Source organism: Pongo abelii, chromosome 18 (genome assembly GCF_028885655.2).
Source record: "Pongo abelii isolate AG06213 chromosome 18, NHGRI_mPonAbe1-v2.0_pri, whole genome shotgun sequence".
In the NCBI taxonomy this organism is placed as follows: Eukaryota; Metazoa; Chordata; class Mammalia; order Primates; family Hominidae; genus Pongo; species Pongo abelii.
The window spans coordinates 19,298,293-19,325,651 of record NC_072003.2 but is presented as its reverse complement, the minus strand read 5'-3'; the positions used below and the strand labels follow the sequence as shown (position 1 = coordinate 19,325,651).

General features: G+C 45.9%; 1 protein-coding gene across 3 annotated transcripts in view; it reads right to left on the bottom strand.

Annotated features, from left to right (window-relative positions):
- Positions 1–27,359, bottom strand: part of XYLT1 (xylosyltransferase 1) — a 480,356-nt gene that overhangs the window by 131,924 nt on the left and 321,073 nt on the right. For all 3 annotated transcript variants that reach the window (XM_054533549.2, XM_024241464.3, XM_024241465.3), the window contains one exon: positions 24,000–24,510. In XM_054533549.2, coding sequence (XP_054389524.1) covers positions 24,000–24,510 — 511 coding nt within the window. The remainder of the gene's footprint in view (positions 1–23,999; positions 24,511–27,359) is intronic.

Genomic DNA, 27,359 nt, shown 5'->3' with positions numbered 1-27,359 from the left:
CACCTTGAGTGTCCTCCAAGTAACAGCTTTAGTCCAAACCCAGGTTCTAAGGGCAACCATCCCTAGCCTTTTAAGCACATACATCACTCTCTATTATTTAATCATTATTATTATTATTATTATTATTATTATTATTTTTATTATTATTATTGAGACAGAGTCTCACTCTGTAGCTCAGGCTGGGGTGCAGTGGCCCAATTGCTGCTCATTGCAACTTCTATCTCCCAGGTTCAAGCAATTCTCCTGCCTCAGCCTCCCGAGTAGCTAGGACTACAGGTGTGCACCACCATGCTTGGCTGATTCTTGTATTTGTAGTAGAGACGGGGCTTCCCCATGTTGGCCAGGCTGGTCTCAAATTCCTGACCTCAAGTGATCCGTCTGCCTCGGCCTCCCAAAGTGCTGGGATTACAGGCATGAGCCACCGTGTCTGGTTTTATTGTTATTTTTTTAATCAGAGACTGTACTTGTGGAGAAGGAGAGTGATCCAAGCCATAAAACTGTGGGGGACAGTCTGAGACGAAACACTGGCTGATGGATTGGTTTAATTTCTCCTCATCCTGGGAATTCTAGAATCTTGTTCCTGGGTCCCTGTCTTAGAGAAATCAGGTTTTGTGATGCTGTTGGATCCCGGTAAGGGAAAATCTCCAATTCCCTTTCATGGCCTACATGGTTTACCCAAAGTGCTAGAACTGGTCCAGGATCCTGTCCACTGTTGTAGTTAGGGTTTAAAGTGCAGACATCAGGCAGGTAACCTAACGAGTGAGGAAGGCCTGGTGTGAGACCACAGCGAGTGTCACAGATCAGGAATAAGCAAATCTGTGTCCCATCCAATGGAGATGCTTTTTTTTTTTTTGAGATGGAGTCTCGCTCTGTCACCCAGGCTGGAGTGCAGTGGCGCAACCTCCGCCTCCCAGGTTCAAGTGATTCTCCTGCCTCAGCCTCCTGAGTAGCTGCAACTACAGGAGTGCGCCACCACACCCAGGTAATTTTTGTATTTTTAGTAGAGACGGGGTTTCACCATATTGGTCAGGCTGGTCTGGAGATGCCTTTTTCATCAACAGATCCGCATAGCCATGTGTGGCCCTGAAGGCTTAAGGTTGCCAGATCTTTCCATTTATCTTGAGGGAAGCTGGAGATCTTGAAATTTAAATAAAAGTATCTGATTTTTAATTATTAGCAACTAATTCAGAAAATTCAAGCATCCAGCCTGAGCCTGGCATCTTGCTGGCTTTAGTCTCCATGCTAAGAGTGAAAGTGAGCATGTATAGGGTCTTACCACCTCTTCTTCGTTTACGAGTCTAAATGGCTATCAGGAATCAAACAAGACACCTGAATTTTTTGTTAGAGGGGCTAAGGAGTGTCAGTATCACAACTGAAATGGAGAGTACAAAAAAAAAAAAGGCTGGACTTGGTTGAGGGGAGAGTGTGGAAAAACTGATGTGGGATTGTGACCTCAGTGGGACATCTGACTGGTGATGCCCATTGTAGTTTCCTGGGGCTGCCCTAACAAAGTCACACGGCTGGGGGGCTTAAACAGCAGAAACTTACTGTCTCATAGTGCCGGAGGCTGGAGGTCCAAGATCCAGGCGTTGGCAGGGTTCGTTTCTTCTGAGGGCTGAGAAGGAAGAATCTATTCCATGCCTTTCTTCTGGCTCCTAGGGGATTGCCGGTAATTCATGTTCCTTGGCCTTGAGATGCATCACCTGTTTCTATGTCCATGTTCCCTTGGCATTCTTCCAGTGTGCATGTCTATCTCTGGGTCTGAATGTCCTCTTTTTATACGGACAGAGTCATGTTGGATTAGGGCACACTCTAATGACCTCATTTTAACTTGATAATCTGCAAAGACCCTATTTCCAAATAAGGCCACATTCACAAGTCCTGGGGCTTAGGAATTCAACCTATTTTGGGGGATATGATGCAATCCATAATATCTACTTAGCAACTGAGTATAGGATTCTGAAATTCTGAAGAGAGGCTTGATTTAGGTATCATTGACATTTAGGTGGCTGTTCAATGCAGAAAGTAAGGTAAAGAACAATGTTCAGGTGAGTCTTGTTTGGGGATTTAAAAGATGAAAGATTCTAAGGATGCGTAATATACGAAGTTTGGTGCTTCTCAAACTTTAATGTCCATAAAGTAGAAATAATGGTATTCAACTTACAATCCCATTTATTACATTATTATTATTTGAAGGGCTCCAGAATGAGATCTGTGTTTTTCAGTATTTTTTCCCCATTCTCATTCCAGGAAGAAGTTCAAAGATACATTACAGAAACTATTAATTTTTTTTTTCCAGATGGACTTTTCTCACCCCACAGGTTGGCCTCCCTTGGGGTGACTCCTGCCCTCTCCTCTGCCTTCCCACATTCAGCAATGTGTCTTGGTTGAAGATACTGGTTGGAGGTTTAAGATCAATGCCCTTCGTCCTGACAGGCAGTGAATTGGTTTTTCAGAACCTTTCTCTTGACTCCAGGAAGTGCACATGTAATTAAACCAAGTCTGTGTTGGGTTTCAGATTAGTGTAATGTGCCTGTGGCAAAAGGTCTCTTCCTTCCTGAGAGATGCAGCGGTGTAATTAGAATCCGGAGATGGATTCATCAGCATTTCTTACCAGCGTTTCTACAGGATGCTCCAATATTCATCTGGGCCTAGTTCTGCTTCCTGGGAGACCATGGAATGTCGTTGCTGCATGCCATCTGCTGGCAAAATGCAGGGGTTCCTCTCGGGTCACTTGGGTGACACTGGGGGTTCAGTCCATTCCAAGCAAGTTAGCTGAGAGCCCAGGTAAAAGTCAGTAGCAGGCTGGTAAGTGTCTGTCCTTATTTCCAAGTCAGTATTAAAATGGTCCAGGTGTGAGGCCGGCTCCAAATCCCTCTGAAGGTCATTGTTCATGCATTAGCTGTTCAGCAAACATTTGTAGAGCATCTGGTACATGTCAGGCCATTCCACCTTCACTTAGCATCCTTTCGGTGAGGGCAGGTGTACCTGGCACACAGGCTGGGGGATTTTTATCACGAGCTGAAGTCAGAGCACTTTTTCCCCTGGCCTTTCCATTCATCCACCCCATCCCTAAAAGTCAACTGAAACCCTGGAGAAACAAGTTGTAGTTATTCCTTGTTAAATCTGTAATTTATTCCCATTAATCCTTTTTGAAGACAATGGCAAATCTGTAAAATGTTCAAATACACACGGGAAATAGCAGGCAGGAATTTTCAGCTTTTGTCTTAGAACAGGAGTCAGCAAGCTTCTTCTGTAAAGAGTTAGACTGTAAATATTAGGTTGGTGCAAAAGTAATTGCGGTTTTTGCTATTGAACGTGATGGCCAAAACTGCAATTACTTTTGCACCAACCTAATAGTTTAGGCTTTTGGAGCTGCACAGTTTCTGTTGCAACCACTTAGCTCTGCCCTTGAGGTTGGAAAGTAGCCACAGATGATGCGTAAATGAATGGGCATGGTAGTGTTTTTACAAAAGCAGACTGGCAGCTGTCTTTGGACCCAGGACCCCTGTCTAAGAGAAATCAGGTTTTGTGATGCTGTCGGATCCCAATAAGGGAAAATTCTAAATTCCCTTTCATGGCCTACAACGTCCTGCGTGACCAGATCCCTGCCCTCCTCTTTGTCTTCAGCATCTATGCTTCTTATTGCTAACTAAACTTCAGCTATCCCTTCCGCCTTCTGGCTCTTAGTCATGCCAAGTGTGTGGCAACTTTAGGACTTTTGCAAAGCTGTTCTTTCAGTTTCAACGGCACCACTGGAGCTGGACTCCATCCTTTTCAGTTTCTCCCACTTCTATGAACTTTTGCAAAGTAAGTCGAGGAGTTTACATGATCTTGCAATGGGGTGAGATATCTCACGATAGTGAGGTAGGGCAGTCATCTGCTCATTTTCTAGATGCAGTAATTTCTCCATTTCAGTCAGTGATAGCAACACCAATCAGGTCCTCTAATGAACAATCCAGGTGTCTTCTTCGATTCCTCCCCAGCCTCATCTCTACAGCCAACAGACTGCCAAGTTCTGCCAAATTTGCCTCCTGAATTATTTTCAAATCCAACTTTTCTTCTTTCTTAATTGAACCTATTGTCATTTCTTGCCTAGACTACCCCAAAGGCATGCTTATTGGACTCTTCACTTGCAGACTTGGACCCCTGTAATCCATCCATCCATCCATCCATCCATCCATCCATCCATCCATTCATCCCATTCATCCATCCACTCACCCACCCAGTCCATCCATCCATGACCCATCCATCCATCCATCCACTCATCCAGTCCATCCATCCATCCATCCATCCATCCATCCATCCATCATCCATCCATCCACCCAGTCCATCTATTCATCCATCCATCCATCCATCCCATTCATCCATCCACTCATCCAGTCCATCCATCCATCCATCCATCCATCCATCCATCCATCATCCATCCATCCACCCAGTCCATCTATTCATCCATCCATCCATCCATCCCATTCATCCATCCACTCATCCACCCAGTCCATCCATCCATCCACTCACCTAGTCCATCCATCCATCCATCCATCCCATTCATCCATCCACTCATCCACCCAGTCCATCCATCCATCCATCCATCCATCCATCCATCCATCCATCCATCCATCCACGCATCCCATTCATCCATCCACTCACCCGCCCAGCCCATCCATCCATGATCCTAGTCCATTCATCCATCCATCCATCCATCCATCCATCCACCCATCCACCCATCCATCCATCCATCCACCCACCGAGTCTGTCCTTCCATCCATCCATCCACCCACCCAGCCTGTCCATCCATCCATCCACCAAACACCCACTCACTCGGCCAGTCTATTCATCCATCCTTTCATCTGTCTGTCCAATTCACTTATCTTTTTATCCATCCATTAATCGACCCATCCCATCCATGTTTTCATCCACTCAACCCATCTTTCCACATATCCACCTATCTTCTCATTCATCCCTCCATTTATCCATCCAGTGTATCTACTTGGTACCAGGTGGTATAAGTAGTGAAAAAAAATATTTAGAACTGCCCTCCTGGATCTTTTAGTTTAATTTGGAAAAGGGATGCTAAACAAACTACACAAATACATGCATATTAATAAACTGGAATAAATGCTATAAAAGAAAAGTTTTGCCTGAGAAAGCATAACCGGGTTTAAACTCAGATCCAAGGAACTGCAAGAATTGCTGGCAGAGGCATGAGAACAGGGGTCTGGACAAGAAAACTAGCATGTGGGGAAGCCTTCAGCTACAGTCTGCTTTCTCTAGGGGATGCAGGAACAGGGAGAATGGGTGAGAATGAAGGGAGACAAGGCTAAAGAAGGAGGTAAGCCAGACTGCAGTGAGTCCTGAAGGTCTCACTGACTTGCAATGGGGAAAGTCCTTGGCAAGTCTTCAGCAGATGAGCCACACAGTTCCAAGTACATCTTAAGAAGCACACTCTAGATGCAGAATGAAGATTCACTTGGGAGAGGCAGGGAGGGGGTGTGAGACGCAGATGTGAGCAGGTAAGTTAGGAATGTATTGCCACAATCTACATGACAGGGATGTTGCAGAAGAAAGAGAGAGAAATGGACCCAGCAGTGATATTCAGGATGTAGCACTGGAAGGTCTTGCTGCTGGTTGAGATGTGAGAATGAGAACTGACCTTTTTCAAGCTCTTCAGGACCTAGCCTGAACCAGTCTCAGTGGCCTGAGCTTTCCAGAAGGAAATAATGCTTTCTTTAATGATAAGGATAGTAATAAGATAATTAGTACTGAATAAGCACCTACTCTACAAGCACCAGGTACTTTGTTATGTATTACACATCATTCCATTTAGGAGAACCTGTTGGGTAGATACTATCATTAGCCCCATTTTAGAGATAGGGAAAAATAAGGCACACAGAGGTTTAGGTGATGTGCCCAATGTTCCATAGCTGTTGGTAGACCCAGGATTCAACTCCAGAACCCCAATGATTAGAAGCCCATGTCCTTGACCATCTGGACAGGACCATTTCCAGTATTCCACATTTCACAGGATCCTATTCCATGTTTTTGGAGCCAGAGAACCCCGGTGTAGACACCCCTCTGCCACCCCGGAGAGAAATCTCATAGGATTCCAGATGCATAAGTAAAGTCTGGAGGCTGAGCTCCGCTGATCTGCTGGAGTCTTTATTGCTCTACAAATGCATTATTAATTAGCCACTGGGGTCCTCCCCATAGAGCCTTTTAAATTACAGTTAAATTCCTTGATAGCGTTCCATGCACCTAATAGTGCATTTCTTGTGTTCACGGCAATAAACAAGGGGAGAGAGGGAGGCCTGGATAACCAGGTTAATTGCCCTTTGAGGTTTAGGCTGAGAAAGCAATGGCAACAGCACCTCTAAATTCTCCAGGTCCCCCACTGCAATGCTAATAAAGTCTTGAAACAAACAGCACTGTCAAGCCAGCATCAGGAGTAGAGACTACAGTTTCTTCATGCCTGGCCCACTGCCGTGGCTTCACTGGGCCTCCAGGTCACCTTGCCAGGGCCCTCCTTCTTGGGAGCTTTCAGTGTGAGTGCATGAGTGCATGGAGATTTGTTTTTTAATGGCCATAAAATTTCAGTTTTGCAAAACAAAAAAGTTCTGGAGATTGGTTGCACAATCAATGCAACCATGAGGAGAGGGAGGAAAAGAGGCAGCATCGACGTTGGAACTGATGGGGCACCCCTAGGAATTTGCTGCTTCCTTAGGAGTCTCTTACTCCCAGGTTATGAAACAGTTGACTTTTAGGGGATACAGTGTGGGGAAGAGGCAGTTAACTAGCCTATCTTCTGGAATTGTCTTCTCCACATGCTAGAGCTGGAAAGTGATAGCAGCCAGGGAGCTCTCCAAAGCAGGTGTATTAGTCTTTCACACTGCTGACAGAGTCATAACCGAGACTGGGTGATTTATAAAGAAAAAGAAGTTTAATAGACTCGCAGTTCCATGTGGCAGGGAAGACCTCACAAGTATGGTAGAAGGTGAAAGGCAAGTCTTACATCGCCGCAGGTAAGAGATAACTTGAGCAGGGGAACTCCTCTTTATAAAACCATCAGATCTCCTGGGACTTACCATCATAAGAACAGCAAAAGAAAGACCCACCCCCATGATTCAATTACCTCCCACTAGGTCCCTCCCATGATACATGGGAATTGTGGGAGTACAATTCAAGATGAGATTTGGGTGGGGACACAGCCAAACCATATGAGCAGGGGTTGGCAAATTATGGTCTTGGGCCAAACCCAGCCATCCATTTTGTAAACAACATTTTATCAGAGCACAGTCATGCCTATTCATTTATGCACTATCTACACATTGAGTTGAGTAGTTAGGACAGAGACCTTCTACCCTGCAAAACCTGAACTATTTATTACCTAGCCTTTTACAGAAAGTTTGTCAATCCCTATTTTAAAGTGTACATCAGATTGTGCTACCGTCTTGCTCAAGACCCATCCAGGGCTCCCTATGACCCTAGAGTAAAGGTCAAATGACTTATCTGGAACAAATCATCTAGCCTCACTCTACAGGAAAATCGTCATCTGTGAAATGGGAGAATGAAGAAGCCTACTTCACCAATTTAGAGCAAGATTTAAATGAGGCAATGCATGTTTCAGAAGAGCTATTTTTAAAAAATGGTAAAATATATAACATAAAATTTACCATCTTAATCATTTTAAGTGCACAATAGTGTTAAGCATATTCATATTGTTGTGCAACCAATCTCCACAACTTTTTCATTTTGCAGAATTGAAATTCTGCGGCCATTAAAAAACAAATCCCTGTTTCTCTCTCCCTCAAGCCCCTAGGACTCACCATCCTACTCCTGTCTCTAGGAATTTAATTACTCTAGATACCTTGTGTAAGGGGGAATCACACGGTATCTGATCTATGGTGACTGGCTTATTTCACTTAGTGTGAAGTCCCCCAGGTGCATCCATGTTGCAGCATGTGATAGGGTCTTCTCCCTTTTTAAGGCTGGATAGTATTCCGCTGTATGTGTAGACCACATTTTGTTTATCCTTTCATCTGTTCATGGACACCTGTGTTGCCTCCACCTTTTGACTACTCTGAATAATGCTCCTATAAACAAAGGTGTACAAATGTCTCTTTAAGACTCTGCCTTCAATTCTTCTAGGTACGTACCCAGAAAAGCTAACTTTTATTGAGCACTTTCTAGAGACAGCCTCTGCTTTAATAATTCACACAGATCCTCTCATTCTATCCTCACAACAGCCCTACAAGGTGAGAACTATTAAGACTATCATCATTAGGGTGACCAGATAACTTATTATGGTCTGTTTATGTAAAGCTTGCCTATCCCTTTGTTAAAGTCTAAATGAGATCACGGCACTATCTTGCTCAAAACCCACACATGGCTCCCTAAAGGTCAAATTAATTATCTGAAACAAATCATCCAGTCTCACTCTATAGGAGAATCCTCGTCAGGTTAGAGTGAGACTGGAGAACTCTTGAGAGGAAAAAGGGGCTCCATTACTAACTATACCAGGACGCAGATCGCGATTGTCCCGGGCAAACCAGATACCAATCATCATCCGCATTTTATAGATTAAAGATCAAGCAACAGAGCAGTGAAGTCCCTTGCACAAGGTCCCGAATGAGGGAGGGGCACAGCTAAAATTCAAACCCAAGCCGACTGACTCAAGCTTTCACTGCTAAGCACAGTTCTATGTGCTTAGCACAAGGTGCGGCAACGGTCAGCAATCAATGTGAGGTGTCTCATTATGGGCTCTTCAGGCTGGGGAGAGGGGTCTTCAGGGGGCAAAGGGTCATCAAGGGCTGAGAAAATCAGAGGGGTGAGGGGGAGGCTTTTCACACCCAGGAGTGAGACTGTGGATGCCAATATGTCCATACCTAATGTGAACTTGCCCCATGGAGAGAAGCAGATGCCCGGGTCTCCCACCATGCTTGGCCACGGCACCATGGACATTTTGGACTGGAAAATTATTGTGGGGGTGTCCTGTGCATTGCAGTATCCTTCGTCTCTACGCATTAGATGCCAGTAGTACCTCCTTTCCCAGTGGAGACAACCAAATGTCTCTAGGCATGACCAGATGTCCTGAGGGGCTCAGTGGCCTTGGTTGCAAACCACTGAATCAGGGAAAGGGCAGAACTAGGGGGAACAGGATATTCTCCCAGGTCCGGGCTTCTCAAAGTGTGGTTCTGGAGGGGCAGCAGCAGCCTCTGGCAGAAGTGTGATTTCTCAGGTTCTGTCCTCGACCTGGGTCAGAATCCCTGGGCGTGGGGCACGAAGGGGATCTGTTTCCAACACAAGCCCAAGTATGGCCGGCAAGCACTGTCCTTGACCACGAAAGAGCATTGCTGGGATCTCGGAGGACTAGTCACGCGAGATGTTACTAATGTGAAACCTGAAGAGGGATCCCAGGCAGAATGCAGGATGGAAGATGAGGATGTTTTAGAGGCTGCCAAGGTCCTGTTGGTGACCAATACAGGATATACTGTTATGACCAATACAGGCTTTTTACAGGGCAGTTTGATGCTGTCTATCACAATTTAAAATGGACAAGCTGTTTGACCTGCCAATTCCATTCTTCAGATGCTCTGTAGCAGCCAGTCTCAACTCAGGATCCCCAAGAGAATTAAGCTCGAATGTCTTGGGGCATCCATTGCAGGTAGCAAATTAGCTTTTCTCTGATATATCCAGAATGGTACTAGTTATGTACATCTTTGAGAGATCTGAGGAAACAGTCACTTAGTATAGCAAAAAAAAAAAAAAAAAAAAAAAAAAGTGGCAACACCTAAATGTCCCTCAATAGGGGAATGACCAGTTACACTGTGGTGTATCCATACCCAGAATTATATAGTCAGCTACTATAAAGAAATAACTTAGGTCTCTAGCCCCAGGCAAGGAAACAGACCTCAGACATGGACATGTGCGTTAAAAAATATATATATATATCATGTAACTTGTGAATTCTTTCATCCCACAGCCAGATACTATTAATATATTTTTTACAAGTTTCAGATTTATACATCAGTTTCATATGATTTATGAATCCCTTGTCAAAAACCACACTCTTTTTTTTGACATGTGTTGAGTTTAGATATCTAAAGAAAAACAAAAATGTACACACAAGTGCCACTGCTCAGATGGGACTGACGGATCAAGATGGATTTTCCCCTTATCTGCAATGTTTCAGTATTTTAAAATAATGAGAATGTATACAGCCTTGACTTGAGGAATTAGATTTTAACAAGCATCCTTTCTGCATTATTTGGGCAAGTTCTTAAAAATCGTGAGGAGAATTCTCCTTTCCCTGCCTTCTCACCATCTTTTCACTTTGGTCGCTGTAAACATCACCAGGGACTGGCTCTTGGCAGCCTCCCAGTTCCTCTGAAAGGTTTCTCACTCTATCCATGCCACACTTGGAGGTGAGCTATTAATTTGCGCTTTGTGGCTCAGCCTCGATTCTGATTTAGGGCAACATAAAGCCTCCTCAAAATTGCGAAGAATAAATTAGTTTACTAATTTCGCCATCAAGAGTTTATCAAAGCAAGCACTATTTCAACCGTCTCTTAATCAATCACCATTTTCTGTGTTTATCTCCTATTCAATTTTTACCAGCGGGTTCTATACACATCAATTTGTCTGATGTTCTTCCTACATATGTTTTAAATTACTTTATCACTGTATAAATTTCACAGCCATTAAGAGGTTCTAACACCACAATGGCTGACATGGTGTTAAAAATTGAATTCAATTCCATGGGGTAATAAATTGTGACCTAAATCCAATCTCTCATGGGTGACTGAAGGATACAATGAAAAATTATTGCTTTGTCATTTTTACACTAACACAAATATACCACAGCAACTAAAAACTGGCAGAGAAATGGGAGGTAACTGCGTCTGGCTATTTCTCACCCCAGGCAACGGACTGACTTCAAACACAAGTCTTTAGTGTCTTGGATGGGATCAGCACCCCCGCCTCCAGAAACAGGTGAATTATCTGACTATGTGGGTGGGTCTCTTTGCAACAGACAGATCGAGCACAAGGAGCAAATGTAAGCTGCAAAGTGCTTGCTTCAGCCTGAATGCAGCTGCTCCTATAGACACCAAAGTGCAGTGGTTAAGCCCCTTGCCACGCCACTGGAACCAAAGTCTCTGAGCTCAGAGCCTGGCTCTGCTACTCGTGAAATGTGTAATTCTGGGTAAGTTTTCTGTGTCTCAACTTCTTTGAATACAAAGTTGTTATGAGGAATAAATGAGTTAATGTAGCTAAACCTTCTTAGGATAGCCCTTCGCATTTAACGATCCCTACGTAGAGGTTAAGTGTTATTATTTAAGAGCAGTTTCTTGTACAGAGATCTTAGCTCCCTGTTCTTTCTGGCTGCAGAGAAGGTGAGTAACAAATATCAATAGCTAGAGAAAGGTGTTGACTAACATGCAACGCATTTTCCTTTATCTCTGGAGAAGCTAGATCAGTCATTTAACACATCTGGTTCCACATTTACTAAGGGTACCACAAAGCAGACAAGCTAAGGTGTGGGTTTTGAAGTGAGGCAGAAGTGGGTTTGAGTCCAAGGTCTGTCACTTGCAAATGTGACCCTGGGCAAGCTACTTAACCTCTCTGAGGCTCAGTTTCTTCATCTGTTCAATGGGACTAGAGAACATTCCTTCTCCAGGGCTGTGCAGGAGTCGCGATGAGATCACACATGCAAAGTGCTCGCCTCCACACCTGGCATTCAGGAAGTGCCTAAGAAATGTGGGTTCTCATGTTCTAGCCCCGTACAGGCAGGGGCTGGAGATCCAATGATGGAGACTCAGGATATGCTATAGCAGCCAGTCTCAACTTAGGGTCTCGAAGAGAATTAAGGGGACTCAGCCCTTGTGGCTCAGTGTGGGCTACAGAGGACTCCAGCAACCACGCTATCCTGTGACATGTGCCCCAGCAGGGAACAGGCAAAGTGGTTTGGGGGCACACAGCTTGAGCACCTCACACAGACTTGGAGAGGTGCAGTGTGGGGAGACAGCATCACAGAAGGCTTCCAGGAGGAAGTGGCATTGATTCGAATTCCTCGCCCTGGACTGCCAAATAATTCGAGAGAGGAGAAAAGGCCAGCTAGTTTTGTTGACTTATGCAGAAAGGAGAGAGAGCTAGTCCTTTCACTCTAGGGCTTATTTCATTCATTCATTCATTCATTCACTCATTCATTCAAGGGCCATGTCTGGGCTCCTTCCTTCTTGCAGAAAGTCTCTGTCTTGGGGGCCCTGGGTGGCAGACACACAATCAGTTGTGCCCAAGGGAGCAAGCCTCTCATGGAGCAAGAATTCTGTACGTTCTTCGAATCTCCATTCTCTGCCTTGTTCTGGGGTAGCTACTGGGCAAGAATTCATGGAACGCCAAGAAAATCATCACCAACCACCCTGCCATGGAAGCGAGTCTCCCATGCTCACCTGCAGGCTTCCAGAACCACAAGAGCTGCCAATCGAGAGGTGGCCTATGGCTGACTTGTAACAGGTGCTTGGTAAATATTTGCTGGCTAGACCGACGGATTAATGAAAGTACACTCAAATACAGTATTTTATTCAGCAACCTGAGGAGGCAGGGGAGGCACTTGTGCAATCTGTTTTATAGGAAAGACGTGAGGCTCAGAGAACACAAGCCCCTTGTTCAAGGCCTTCACAGCCGATAAAGTGGCAGAGGGGCCACAAGCCTTTTGAGTTTGGTTCAAAGGCTTCTCCTAATCCAGGGTCAGGTCAATGATAGTGAAACAGCCCAGGACACTGAGTCTATGCCATTGCTGGAGGCACTGAGGATTTCCTTCCGTGGCTTGGATGTCATGAGAAACAACACTACAACAGGAGGCAAGACCTCCCAAGGATGTGTACCCTAAATCCAGGGCTAAGAACTTGGGGGCAGGGGTTGCTTTCCTGATCCAAGATGACCTCTTGTTCAGGGCTCAAAAGTGGAAGAAGCATGATTCTGTAGAGAGAGGATGGGAGACCTGCCCCCCAGTCCCAGCCTGCCAGACCCCTATCTTTGGGGCTGATATAGTTTGGCTGTGTCCCCACCCAAATCTTAAATTGTAGCTCCCATAATTCCCATGTGTCATGGGAGGAACCTGGTGGGAGGTAATTGAATCATGGGGGCGAGTTTTTCCTTTGCTGTTCTCGTGATAGTGAATAAGTCTCATGAGATCAGATGGTTTTATAAAGAGGAATCTCCCTGCACAAGCTCTTTCTCTTGCCTGCCACAATATAAGACGTCTTTTGCCTTCCGCCATGATTTTGAGGCCTCCCCAGCCACATGGAACTGTGAGTCCATTAAACCTATTTTTCCTGATAAATTACCCAGTTTCAGGTAAGTCTTTATCAGCAGCATGAGAACAGACTAATACAGGGGGGCCTACCTTCCCCTCAGGTCTCTGGCAATTTCAGTTCAGTACTGAGAGATGACTCTACCTCCATTCTCCTTGCTCAAAGCAAAGACACAGATCCTCTAAACCCAGCACTTTTAGGAATTACAACTTGGCCTATGAGCAGATTAACGTTTTTGCTTATAGCAAGAGCTCCCTATTGGTCTTGAGTGTTTTAAACTATCAACACCTCTTCCTACCCGAGGGCCTTTGCACACGATGGTCCCTTGACCTGGAATGTTCCCCTTCAGCCTTTCCTCTAGTTAACTTTTACCACCCTTCATCTCTTAGCTCAACTATAAAACACAACTATGCATTTCCCCAGAACTGCTGTTGCAATTTTACATGTGAATTTTTTTTTTTTTTGAGATGGAGTCTCGCTCTGTCATCCAGGCTGGAGTGCAATGGTGCAATCTCAGCTCACTGCAACCTCCTCCTCCCAGGCTAAAGCAATTCTCATGCCTTAGCCTCCTGAGTAGCTGGGACCCAGCTAATTTTGTATTTTTAGGAGAGACAGGGTTTCATCATGTTGGCTAGGCTGGTATCAAACTCCTCACCTCAAGTGATCCACCTGCCTCCCAAAGTGCTGGGATTACAGGCATGAGCCACCGCACCTGGCCTACATGCACATTTTAATCATCATTTACCCCTGTGTTTCCCTACCCACACCTTTAACAGGCTGCAAGCTCCCTGAGGACAGGGATTCTGTCTGCTTTCCTCCCAAATGAATCCATCCAAACTAGTTCCTGGCATAGACAGGGGATGCTCGATGACTAATTGTTGAATGAGGGTATATTGAAGGGAGCTGGTGACAAACAGTTTCAGGTCCCAGGTGGTGGATGCCATGCTCAGAACACCACCTCCACAGAGATTCTAGACGCCCATTTCCATAGCTTTGCTTGGTGCACACAGGCCTCTGTAGAGGCCCCAGTGTGAAGGGAGGTTGAGCCACTGAGGCTAAAAGCAACCACGTTATCTTCTTTCCCAGTGAGGGCAAGACTGAGGCTTATGATGTGCCAAGCACGAGATATTCAAAGATGAGTACGATCAGGCCCCTGGCATGTCTTTCCCCACCATCTAAACCAATGTCAGGCACAAAGTAGCCTCTCAATAAATATTAAATGAATAAACGAATTCAGCATATCCAAAGACTAGGGACTGTTCCATTTGCGAGCAGCTTAATTCTTAGCAAGTTCTTCTACAATGAGACCAAATCTATTTCTGTTCCTTCTCTAGGCACCTATGTAGTTTTTTTGTTTGTTTGTTTGTTTTGAGATAAAGTCTTGCTGTTCCACCCAGGTTGGGTGGCAGTGGTGTGATCTCAGCTCACTGCAACCTTGACCTCCTGGGTTGAAGCGATTCTTGTGCCTCAGCCTCTTGAGTAGCCGGGATTACAGACATGCGCCACCACACCTGGCTAACTTTGTTTTGTTTTGTTTTGTTTTAGTAGAGATGGTGTTTCTCCATGTTGGCCAGGCTGGTCTCGAACTCCTAGCATCAAGCAATCCACCCACCTTGGCCTCCCAAAGTGCTGAGATTACAGGTGTGAGCCACCACACACGGCCTGTAGGCACCTATCTAAATGGTTCCCCACCTCGCCTGTCCTCTCACCCTGCTCTACGTCTTCAAATAAATCATTTGAGTCATATCCAGACATTAGACTGCAGATGTGGCTATTCACTTGTCACCTTTGGTCTCTCCTATTCAGGTAGAAGCTCCATGAGGGTACAGCCATCTAGATGCACAATTGATTCCCAAAACCAATGGACATGGTACTCAAGTGGGACGAGGTTTTCTCTGCTCTTGTTCACGGCTCTAACCCCAGGTCCTAGAACAAGGATTGGCAAACCACAGCCTGTAGCTATCTATTTTGGCATGGCCCTTGAGCTAAGAATGGTTTTTACATTCTTAAGTGGGTAGAAAACAAATCAGAAGTAGAACAGCATTTCACAACAAGTGAAAATTATATGAAACCCACATTTCGGTGACCATAAATGATTTTAACTGAAGCGTGCCCACGATGGTCATTTGTTGATGTGTTGTTTATGGCAGCTTTCACGCTACAATGGTAAAGTTGAATAGCTGAGACAGAAACCATGCATTTTATAAAGTCCCAAATATTTATGATCTGGCCCTTTATAGAAACTGTGTGTGAGGGGGAGGCCCTGTCCTGGAGCATAGCCTTGAACGTGGTGGCTGACCAATGAATGGGTCTGCTGATTTTCTCTGGATTTGCCAGTCTCTTGCCTTTCCCTAGCAAGCCCAAGGAAGACCTTTGGGACTAGTTTTGTCCAGTTCCAACGGACTGTTACTGGATACCTCTTCCTTCCTGGGCTCCTCAGAAGGAGATGCCAAAGGGCCCAGTTGGAACTGCAAGGGCCGCCTTGGGAAAGCCCGTCAACCCCACCCACTTGGCCAAGCTGTTCCAGGTGGCTTCATCACATCACCCTCATTAGCGTGGTACCTTTTAACTTTTCACAGCTATTCCCTCATTTTCTCATCATTGGTGATACAGCAAAGGATCTGGGAGAAAGTAGTATCTCTGGCTGACAAATGGGGAAACTGAGGTACTTACCTGGGGCCACTTGAGACACCCCCAGTTCTATTTTCCCTCCACTGCGGCTGTCAGCCACGCTTTCTAGAAGCTGGCTACTCATGCTGTGTAGTTACCCCACTGCCCCCAGGGCAGGAGGGATGTAGAAGAGACTGCCCTTAAGCAGCTGGCAGTACCATCTGCCAGTCTCTCTCTGCAGCGAGTGGCCAGCCTTCCCCCCAAAATCCCCATATCCAAAAATCTATTCCTGCAAAGGCTGATGGGTAAAGACAGTTTGTTGCTGCCACAAAGAATCCCCTTCTGTTCATCCTCATCCCTAACACCTGCACCAGCTTCCCCAGTCATGTGCAATTTCCTTTGCCCATCACCCATTGGAGAACTGCCGACTTCACTCAGATGCCCAGACCTGGTTTCCCCACTCAAGTCCAGCCCACCCTGCTCCCAGCCAATCATCTTCCCCGGAACTTCTCACATTTTTCATTTCTAATTCTTCACCGGGATGTCTGGACTGCAGACCCACAGGTCACTTACAGCATCTATGTGGTGTCTTAACCAGACCCAGCAAAGGGGAAGAAATGCAGGAGCAAGGCAAGGAGCCAGCAGGGCCTTTCTTGGGACATTTTAACTCAAGACACAGAGAGGCTGGTGGCTGTGAGGGCCACTGCATGGAGGGCGCTTCCTGACTTGCGGGTGTTCAAAATGCAATGAGGCAGAAAAAGCTGTGTCACCTGGCAGCTGGCACAGATTGCCTCCTATGGGTCACAGGTGAAACAGCCTTTATTGGAAAAGATGCTTTGATGATGAAAGGGGCAGAGATGCACCCTTCACCCAGGATCTATGTGTTCCCTGCAACCAGGGCTTCTGGGGAAGAGGTGATCCTGGAAGCCTTCCCAGAGGAAGCACATTCAGGGTGGGATCTCGAGAGGCAAGAGGTAACAGCCAAAGTGGGGTGAGTGGGAGTTGTGGGGACAGGGAGGGGGCTGGGGAGGACTGGAAGCTACTGGGGCTGTGTCTGAGGAGCACACCCAGCAAGATGTGGCTGCACAATGGCTGACACCATCAAAGCAACCCCTTCCTCTCCTCTCCTTTCCTCTTCTTGTCGCCCCTTCATTTAGACAACTCCTCCATCGCAACGATTAGGTTGGTGCAAAAGTAATTGCGGGAAAAAAAAGTAATTGTGGTAATACTAACAATCCAAGCACATCCACTCAACTTCCCCAATGCACTCGGCATTTTATATGCATTGTCTCATTTCAGCCAACCACTCTATAAAGATAGAAGATGAGTTTTTGTGTCCATTTTACTGTGCAGACTGAGTCACTGAGAGGTTAGGGTTATGTCACGAGTAACGGCAGAGCCAGGAATTAAACCCCGTTGTCCAAGCTGTCCTTGACTTTCAATCCAACCTGGTTCATTCCCCTGAAACACTAGGGGTTCCAGTTGAATGACCAGAGACCCTAGGGTGTGTGGCTAGAAACAAATTTCTCTGAGGCCATCCCTGGGGGTGATGCAGCAGCGTCCCTCCCCCACACCTCACTGCATCTCCCTCTGCATGGTTGCCAGTGGACAGCCAGAGGAATCCCTCTTCCCCTCGTGAAAACAGCTGTCACCGAAAAGGGATGGAGCTGGGGCTTCCTTCTAAATCCCTTTTCTTTGAAGAGTAAAGGAGAAAAGTCACGAGAGCAAGGAATGTCTCACAGAAAGCAAACCATCTCCTAGGCTTCTGGACTCGCCATTTTCCCTGAGTGGTGGTGGGGCGAGAGGACAGAGAGCGTGAGGGACGGGAGGAGTGGGGGCGCTTCACCAAAGTCAACATTTAAAATCTATTTCTCTTCCCCTGAATTTTTCAGACTTGCAGCCATGAGGAATTGTTTCCTTAATTATATTCAACTTCCGGCACAGTCTTGGCTAAAGTTTAGGTGATGTTGCGTAAAGCAAAATGAGAAACACAGGGCATCCATCTGTGTGTATGCACATATGTATATGAATATTTACTCATATATTAAATTTCCCTCCACCCCAGTCTCCATCTTCTCATTTAGCAAAGAAATAAAAGGACCACTGGGCTGAAGCTCAAATCCCTCCTAAGCGAGGGAAATCCGGGTGTCATGGTTTCCAGAAAGGGAACACAATCCCCGTATGGGGTGTAATTACATCTTAGCTTTCTGCAGAAGAATAGTTTATGGCTTAAATGCTATTAATTGTAAGCCGTTTTGTTCCATGGGAAGTTGTTCATTGATAACTACCCAATTAGGGTTATTTTGCAATTAGTCTATTCACAGTAAATTTATTGCAAAAGGGGGAGTCTGTGGTGTAGCAAATTAAAGCGTTGCTGAGGCTGGGTGTGCAATGGCTTTTAAATGCCAATCTTATTAACCAACTCACAGGTCCTGGAAGGGTGTGCCATCCTGGCCAGTGCACTAAAGGCCTCAAGACAACCTCTGGCAAACTCACACTGCAAAGCCATCCAGAGATAACCTCAGCATGACCAGGAGAAGTGCAGGAACCCCTGGCCTAAGATGCTGAGGTTTTGATTTTTTTTGAACAACTGTGGAGCAGTCATAAAGCAAATAGGATGCAATGTGCAATGTACATTAGTACTACCAGGCACAGTTCTTAGCTGTGTACTAGGCCCTTGGAAACCCTCTAAGCTAAGTGTGATGATGCTCATCTCCCCTTTACAGATGGAGAAACTGAGGCACAGAGAGGTCAAGCAACTTGCCCAAAGTCCTACAGCTTGTGCACGGGACATCTGGGATTCGGATTCAAGTGGTCTGGCTCCACCACCCCAGGCTCTTAACCATTGACAGCATCAGCCCCCCTTGTTTCCCAATAATGCCCTGCCTTCTCCCTTGCAACTCACTCTCCTGGCACCAGAGAGAGAGAGAGAGACAGCCTACAGGTGGAAGAACACCTCTGGGGCTTGACAATTTGAGATAAAGTGACCCTTTTGCCTTCCCAAGAGGGACAGGCTTACGGAAAAGGATGCAGGCTCTGTAACATGAGTTCCAATACCAGCTCTGTCATCTGCTGGCCATGTGTTTCTGGCCAAAGATTCCCCTTCCTTGAGCCTCAATTTCCTCACTGACAAAAAGGGTTCACAATAGACTTAGCCTGTAGGGCTGGTGTGCGGACACGGTGTGACAAGGCAGTGTTGCATATATTAGCACAGGTGACTCTTGAACAACACAGGTTTGAACTACACAGGTCCATTTATAAACAGATTTTCTTCCCTCCTGCCATCCCTGAGATGCAATAATACCAACCTCTCCTCCTTCTTCTCCTCCTTTTCCTTAACTCAACATAAAGACAAGGATGAAGGCCATTATGATGATCCACTTCCACTTAATGAACAGTAAATATGCTTTCTCCTCCTTAGGATTTTCTTAACTTCTTTTCTCTAGCTTACTTACATTTATTTATTTATTTACAATTTTTTTTTGACACAGAGTCTCGCTCTGTTGCCTAGGCTGGAGTGCAATGGCACAATCTCAGCTCACTGCAGCCTCCACCTCCCGAGCTTCAGTGATTCTCCTGCCTCAGCCTCCCGAGTAGCTGGGATTACAGGCATGTGCCACCCAATCTGGCTAATTTTTGTATTTTCAGTAGAGACAGGGTTTTACCATGTTGCCCAGGCTGGTCTTGAACTGATGACCTCGGGTGATCCACCCGCCTCGGCCTCCCAAAGTGCTGGGATTACAGGCATGAGCCACTGTGCCTGGCCTAGCTTACTTTATTATAAGAATACCATATATAATGCAAGTAACATATAAAATATGTGTTTATCAACTGTTTATGTTACCAGTTAGCGAAAAGTCAACATAGGCTATTATCAGTTAAGGTTTTGGGGGAGTCAAAAGTTGTGCTCTATTTTTTGACTTCAAGGAGGTTGGCACCCCTAACCCCAGAATTCTTCAAGGGTCAACTATAGACAGTAATAGCATTTTGCAGGGATAAGAAAACTAAAGTCCAAGGGCCAAATCCAGCCCATGACCTATTCTTTCTTTTTCCTTTTTTCCTTTCTCTTCTTTTTTTTTTTTTTTTTGAGATGGAGTCTTGCTCTGTCACCCAGGCTGGAGGGCAGTGGCACAATCTCAGCTCACTGCAACCTCTGCCCCTTGGGTTCAAGCAATTCTCCTGCCTCAGCCTCCAGAGTAGCTGGGATTGCAGGTGCACACCACCATGCCCAGCTAACTTTTTTGTACTTTTAGTAGAGATGAGGTTTCGCCATGTTGGCCAGGCTGGTCTTGAACTCCTGACCTCAAATGATCTGCCTGCCTCAGTCTCCTAAAGTACTGGGATTACAGGCATGAACCACCACGCCCAGTCAGCCTATTTTTATAAGTTAGGTTTAATGGGAACATAGTGCATTTGTGTATGTGTGGTCTCTGGCTGCTTCTGCCCTATGACAGATGGCAGACTTGAATAGCTGTGACAAAGACTGGCCCCCAAATCCTCAAATACCTAAGATCTGGCCCTTCACAGAACAAATGTGCTGTCCCTGATAGAATTGAAGGAGCTCAATATTTCGTTCATGGAATGGCATTCAACTCAGGCCTCCAAAACTTCTCCACCAGGCACAGGTTAACAAAAGATTCTGGAAACATTGCACTCCACTTAATTACTGCTACACTCTATGTGCCAAATCTAATCAAGAATATAGACAGGAACCACCTGGACCACTTAGACAAGGGTGAAACTGCAAGGCAGAAAGGAAGCTTTTCTTTCTAAATCTTCCTATTTAAAAGTATCATGTAGACCAGGCACTGTGGCTCATGCCTGTAATCCAAGCACTTTGGGAGGCCCAGGTGTGTGGATCATTTGAGGTCAGGAGTTTGAGACCAGCCTGGCCAACATGGTGAAACCCCACCTCTACTAAAAATACAAAAATTATCCAGGCGTGGTGGCAGGTACCTATAATCTCAGCTACTCGGGAGGCTGAGGCAGGAGAATCACTTGAACCTGAGAGTTGAAGGTTGCAGTGATCTAAGATGGCACCACTGCACTCCAGCCTGGGCGACAGAGCGAGACTGTCTCAAAAAAACAAAACAAAACAGATAGAAAACAAAAGTATTGCACAGACACATGCTTGCTACTAGAAACTAAAATAATACAGATGCACTTGTTAAAGTTGTCCCTGCTGCCACCCTGTCCCTGCAGATGGGGGCCATAAGGAAGGTTTGCTGTCCATCCATCCAGCCCTCTTTCTGTGCACTTAGTGTATGTGGCCACCTCCTATTTGATCTAAATCCTCTATTCTGTGACCAGTGGTAAACACAGAGGCACATATTTAAAATGAAAAACACCTTTAATGAACTGGGTGACCTGGCATAAGTCTCTTCACCTCTATGAGCCTCATGTTCTTATCTGTCCAAGGAATCGAATGAAGAGTTCTCACTGGGCACAGTGGCTCACGCCTGTAATCCCAGCACTTTGGGAGGCCGAGGCGGGTGGATCACTAGGTCAGGAGTTCAAGACCAGCCTGGCCAAGATGGTGAAACCCTGTTTCTACTAAAAATACAAAAATTAGCTGGGTGTGATGGTGGGCGCCTGTAATCCCAGCTACTCGGGAGGCTGAGGGAGGAAAAATGCCTGGACCCGGGAGGCGGGGGTTGTAGTGAGCCAAGATCATGCCACTGCACTCCAGCCTGGGTGACAGAGCAAGACTCCGTCTCAAAAAAAAAAAAAAAAAAAAAAAAAATTTGCGAATGAAGAGTTCTCTTAAGAGGTCTTTCTAGTCTACTTTTCTGGGGAGCCATTCTCTTGCTGCACCTCCTTTCTGCATCAAGAGAGTTGGGCGAATTGAGCATTTGCCTTCTCAGGAGGACACCAGGCAAAGCCTTGCATGGCTCCTGGATGCACCAATGCTGGTGGAACGGAAAGCCCTTCCTCCCCAGTTCTGCAGCTGGCTTGATTCTCTGACTTTATGCCTTGACATTGAGCAGCACCTCAGTGGATCCCTTCCAGCTGCATCTGTTGACCCTGACACCTCCCCAAACTCCATCTAGCTCGACTCTGACATGCCCCAACCCCATCGGAGCCCCCAGAGCTCTCTGTTGCCTCCTTGCTGGCCTCCATGCTCATTTAAGGGTCTTTTCCCTTTAGAGATAACAAAAGTAGGGGTTGGTATTTGGATTTAGAAACAACAAGGGGGTATTGTGAACCTTTGGCCACTTTGTGAGGGACAGCTGGGCTGGCCTTGCAGTGTGGCCCAATGAGAAGGAGGGATGGCCAGGAGTAGATAGTGAAGTAGGCTCCCAGGGAAAGCGGAGCAAAAGGACCCCTAGAATGCAAGCCGCTCCCTGGACAGATAAGAAATCTAGGCCCTGAGAGCAGAAAGGACTCTCCCTACTAGCTGGTAGCTGAGTTCGAATGAAATCCACATCCATTTATTTCAAACGCATTCCTCTCTGTTAGTTGCTAGTGGCACCAACTCTTTGTGGGAAGGTGCCTTTTAGATGCTGTCTGCCCTCTCCACAGAGAAAACCACTGAGCAAATGAATTCACAAATGTTTTGAGAAGATCTTCTCCAAGGAAAAAAATAAAATTTAAGAGTGTTCCCAGAGGCTGGATTATCATAAGCTATGGTGGCAGGGGCTAGTGGGAGGGAAGGGGGCATGCCCTAAACAACAGTGACCACGAGTCAATAACCAGCGACCACGTGGCTGGGTGATGGTACATTGGGGTTCTCTCTACTCTGAGTGGGTCCAAAATTTCCTGCCATAACAGTAAGCTTGTAAGATCACTTAAAGGCCATGTGACCTTGGGAGAGGGATTTTACATCTCTCATTTGAAAAAAATTGGGCTCACAACATCAGCAACAGCCTCACAGAATGGTGGATGTGATAAACAAATTGACTGCACAGAGCCTGGTGCGGTGTCTAGCACACAGCGAAACCTCAGCAGCCACCTGTGGCTGCTGTCATTCCCCTTCCAAGGGCACTAGAGAAGGTGAACATCACCACCAAGAAATACACATCAATGGCACAATTACACATGCGCTAGTGAAACTGGACTCCCCATCTTCAGATGGCCCCTCCACTCTGCCTGTGAATTTCTGGATCAGAGCTCAGATCCCTCCCTGTGTCTCAGCAAGAGAGCTGGTTTATCACCAGGTCATCAGCACATAGAAGAGTGCCAGTGAGGGGAAAGAGGGAGGGGAAAAGGAAAGAGCAAGAAAATGTGGAAAGAAGGAACGAAGGAAGGAAAGAAGTAAAGAATGAAGGAAGGAAAAGAAAAGAAGAAAGGAGGGAGGGAGGAGAGAAAAATTAGGAAAGAAGAGGGAAGAAAGCAGGAAGGAATGTAGAAGGGAAGAAAGAAAATAGGAAGAAAAGAGGAAAGGAGACAGAAAGAAAATTAAAATAAGGAAGAAAGGAAATAGGAAAGCAGGAAGGGGGAAGAGAGGAAAACAAGGAAGGGAATGAGAAGAGAGAAGGAAGAAAAGGAAAGGGAGAAACAAAGCAGGAAGAAAATGAGGAAGGAAGGGAGGAAAAAGGGAGAAAGAAAATAAAGGAATGGGAAGGAAAGAAGGAGGGAAACAGGAAACATATGAGGAAGAAAAAGAAGAGAAGAGAAGAGGGAAAGAAACTTTCGATGAAGGAAAATGGAAAGTTACAGAGCCTCTGAAGTTAATGTAACCAATTACAAACCTCTCAAATCATAATCAATTACAATAATATTCATGTCAATTCTAATCCCAATATTCTACTGAAAGAGAAACCAAATCATATCAATACAGCTCCCTTGGCTCCTGCAAACATCACATCAGCTCCCGATTTCACTATAATTTCATCCTTTGCCATAAAGGCAATGTGTTAAAGCACCTACAAAAGGTAATCCAATTTTGCAAAATTTTTCTGATACAAGACTTCAACATTCAGGGAGTACTAGAACACATCAGATCTCGTGTGCTCATCTGGGGTTTGGAAAACAGCGCGGCCTTTCTCAGAAGTTCTGAGAAGGTGAGCAGAATGGGGCTGGGCAGGAGGAGGAAGTGGCCAGGAGATCCCTCTCTGAGCCAGCGGGGCTGGAACTTACCTTCGAGGGGGCAGAACCGAGTCACCTTCTCAGGCATCAGCAGCCCTAACTTATGGCGGCAGTAGGTCTCCCCAATCTCCTGGCGGCAGTGCTTGGACTTAGCACGGGACAGGGCAGAGATGGCCTCCTTGCCTGAGATGTCACACTTAGGGGGCTGGTCATACTTGGTCTCGGGGGAGCTGCCCCCAGTTTTCCTGGCATGAGGCAGTCTGGACACATCCTTCCCGTGGCTGCTGTTGGCTGCGGCTCTGTCCCCGGGAGGCAGCACCTCACCGGGGCCTTTCCCGGGGAATGTATGTCCTTTTCCTTTCTCCTGCTGTTCCAGCTTCCTTTTCAAAAGCTCCTTCTGTCTACTCGGTAGCTTCTTCGCCAACTCAGGCTGGTGCTTCTGCTTTTGAGTCCTGGGTGCGAAGTTGCTGTTGTCGACATTCTCAAAGTCTTTGGGGACAGAGTTCTCGTTGTTGCTGTCTGTTCGCACTTTCTCTTTTGGCCGATGAGAAAAGTAGCCATCCTGGAGAAGAGGGGAGAGAAACAGAAGAGAAACTTGACAGAGATCACGCTAAGCAGACTGGCCTTTGAAGAGTGAGTCATACGGACTTGGAAGCCAGGGCCATAGTTTCACATCCTACTTTTGCTACTGGTTTAACCTCTGGTAAGATGTTTCTCTCTGGACCTCAGTTTCCCCATCTGGAAATATGAGATGTTCCAACCAGAAACTAAGGCTTTTTCAAGCTCTAAAGTGCCATGACTATGATTCTCAATGTTTCTTATTAACCACACCTTTTCAAGTCAGTTTCTTTCCTTGACGGTCTTTGCCACTGGGTAACAAACATTTTGTTCCAGCGTCCTGTTTAAATCCCAGCTGAAAGTGCTGCGATGGTTTACTTAAGGGCTGGAAACGATATAATAAAGTTATAAAGGGAAAAATATTGGTAGGATATTATATACATTCCATTGCCTTTAGGACATGCTCATATATCTATGCCCATAAGAGAAATCAGACCGAGCCGTTGTAAATTCTGTGGGAAAGAAACCAGCAGCATTTTTTTTTTTTTTAGAGGAATGCAGCCCTTGTAGAATAAACTTTATGCTAAGTCCTAGAGCAAAGCAAACTTGTGACACTCTTGTGCTTGAGTTTGGCTCTTCATGTGTGTACATGGAACAGAAGTGATGAAGTCACTTGGGGTCAAGACAAAGATCAGGAGTCGTTCTGGAGACCATGCGTGGCATGAATGTTTCCAGAAGGGCTGGACCCCAAACTCAGCTCCTCCATGGGTAAATGGGTCCTAGTTACTTTGATCAGTCGAATGATCAAATGCATCATTCAACCAATGCCCCAAATTGTTTCTGCAACATGTTGCTTCTGCTTAAAGCTCATTCCCAAGGCCTTAATCTGAAAGCACATCCAGTGTCCTACAACACGGCCCCTGACCTCTGAAGCCACAGAAAACAGTAATGGCTCCATATAGCTGCCCTTGTTGCTATGGAAACACAGAGGCAATGGGCAGCTTCCCTGCTAGCCTTCTTTTTAAGGAGGGCTGAAATATGCCTCTTACCAGTTCCCAAGGAAAAAGGTGTCGGGGCCTGAACAGCAGAGCTGCAGGGGTACCCAAGAGCAGCTGACCCTCAGCAAGGCTCCCACCCCAGCAGGTCAGCAAACAACTGCCTGTGTTTTTTATAAATAAAGTTTTATTGAAACACAGCCACACCTGTCCATTTGTGTATTGTCTATGGCTGCTTTCCGGATATAATAGCAGAGTGAATAGTTGCAATAGAAACTGTCTGGTCTGAAAAGCCTAAAATATTTCTATCCAGCCCTTTAAGAAAATGTATGCAGACCCCCGCTCTGCTGGAGTGTGAGTTAAAAGGCCTCCTCCTCTGGGACTGGGTTAGTTGCTTCTGTCCTCACTATCCATAAACGACTTAGTGATGGCCTGGAGAAGGTGCCCCTAGGACCGGGCGTGGTGGCTCACACCTGTAATCCCAGTACTTTGGGAGACTGAGGCACGTGGATCATTTGAGGTCAGGAGTTTGAGACCAGCCTGGTCAACATGGCAAAACCCCGTCTCTACTAATAACACACACACACACACACACAAAAATAGCTAGGGGTGGTGGTGCACACCTGTAGTCTCAGCTAACTCAGAAATCTGTGGCAGGAGAATTGCTTGAACCTGGGAGGCGGAGGTTGCAGTGAGCTGAGATTGCACCAGTGTATTCCAGCCTTGGGGGAGAGTGAAACTGTCTCTCCAAAAAAAAATAAATAAATAAATAAAAGATGTCCCTCTAGACTCTGCTCCGTTGCTCCTAGCAGTAAGCATGAATTTCTCCTATTTGTTGGAGGCTCTGACACTAAGACACCTTGTGGCCATTCTGTAAGCTGAGTACTGCTATGACTTTCATTTTACAGATGGGGAACTAAGCACCCATGAACAAGTGACTTGCCCAGGGTCACCCAGCTAGTTGGTGGTGAAGCTGGAATTCAAACCAGGCAGATCACAGACCCCACACTCTGGGACACCAGGGACACAATCCACTTCCAAGAAATTGTATGATCCTTATTACACCCATCACCCAAAACCCTTAAGCACTGCAAGCTGACACTGAACCACAAGATCTGGCCCCTCCCACCCAGCTAAATGAATCTGCTATAGGTGTGTGACCTCCAAATTGCAATCTTCAGGCTGGCTAGTGGCCTATTGTGTTGCAGGAAGTCATAGGGAGACAGTAAGCAGCAGCTATGAAGCACGTGGAGTTTGAGGCTGCGGGAGCTGGGAGGTAACAAGGTAGGAAGAAGGAAAAAGAACCAAGAAAAAAACAGCTGACCAGTCCATATTGGGAAACAGGGCAGCTACTGGTTGTACACAGGAACTGCTTTTATATCCTGATCTATAAATGAGGGCCTTCTGCTTCTGGTCTTTCTTATTCTCCACAGATACCTACAAAAAATCCCCGTCAGTGGGTACCTAGAGTAAATCTTTATTCTTGTAACCTAAACAAAACCTGCTGATGTTCCTCTTTTCCCTTTTTTTCTATCCAGAGGCCCTTGAAGAGTTCCAAGCAGCCTCTCAGGCTCATTTTCTGAGCTCTTATCACGAGCCAGGCACCACAGTAAGTTACTCACAGGTATTACTTATAGGGTACTGACAATTGGATGTATTTACCTTGCCATTTTATAGAACGAGGAGCCAATGCTTGTTGCGATACATTCTTCAATATGGATCACGTGCTAGGTGCCATGCTAAGCCCTTAGATGCAGTACCTCACTTAACTCCTGGAAATAATTTCCAACGTAGGCACCACTGTTCGCCTACCTTACAGAAAAGGGTGGAAAATAAAGTTGGGGATGTTGAGTAATTT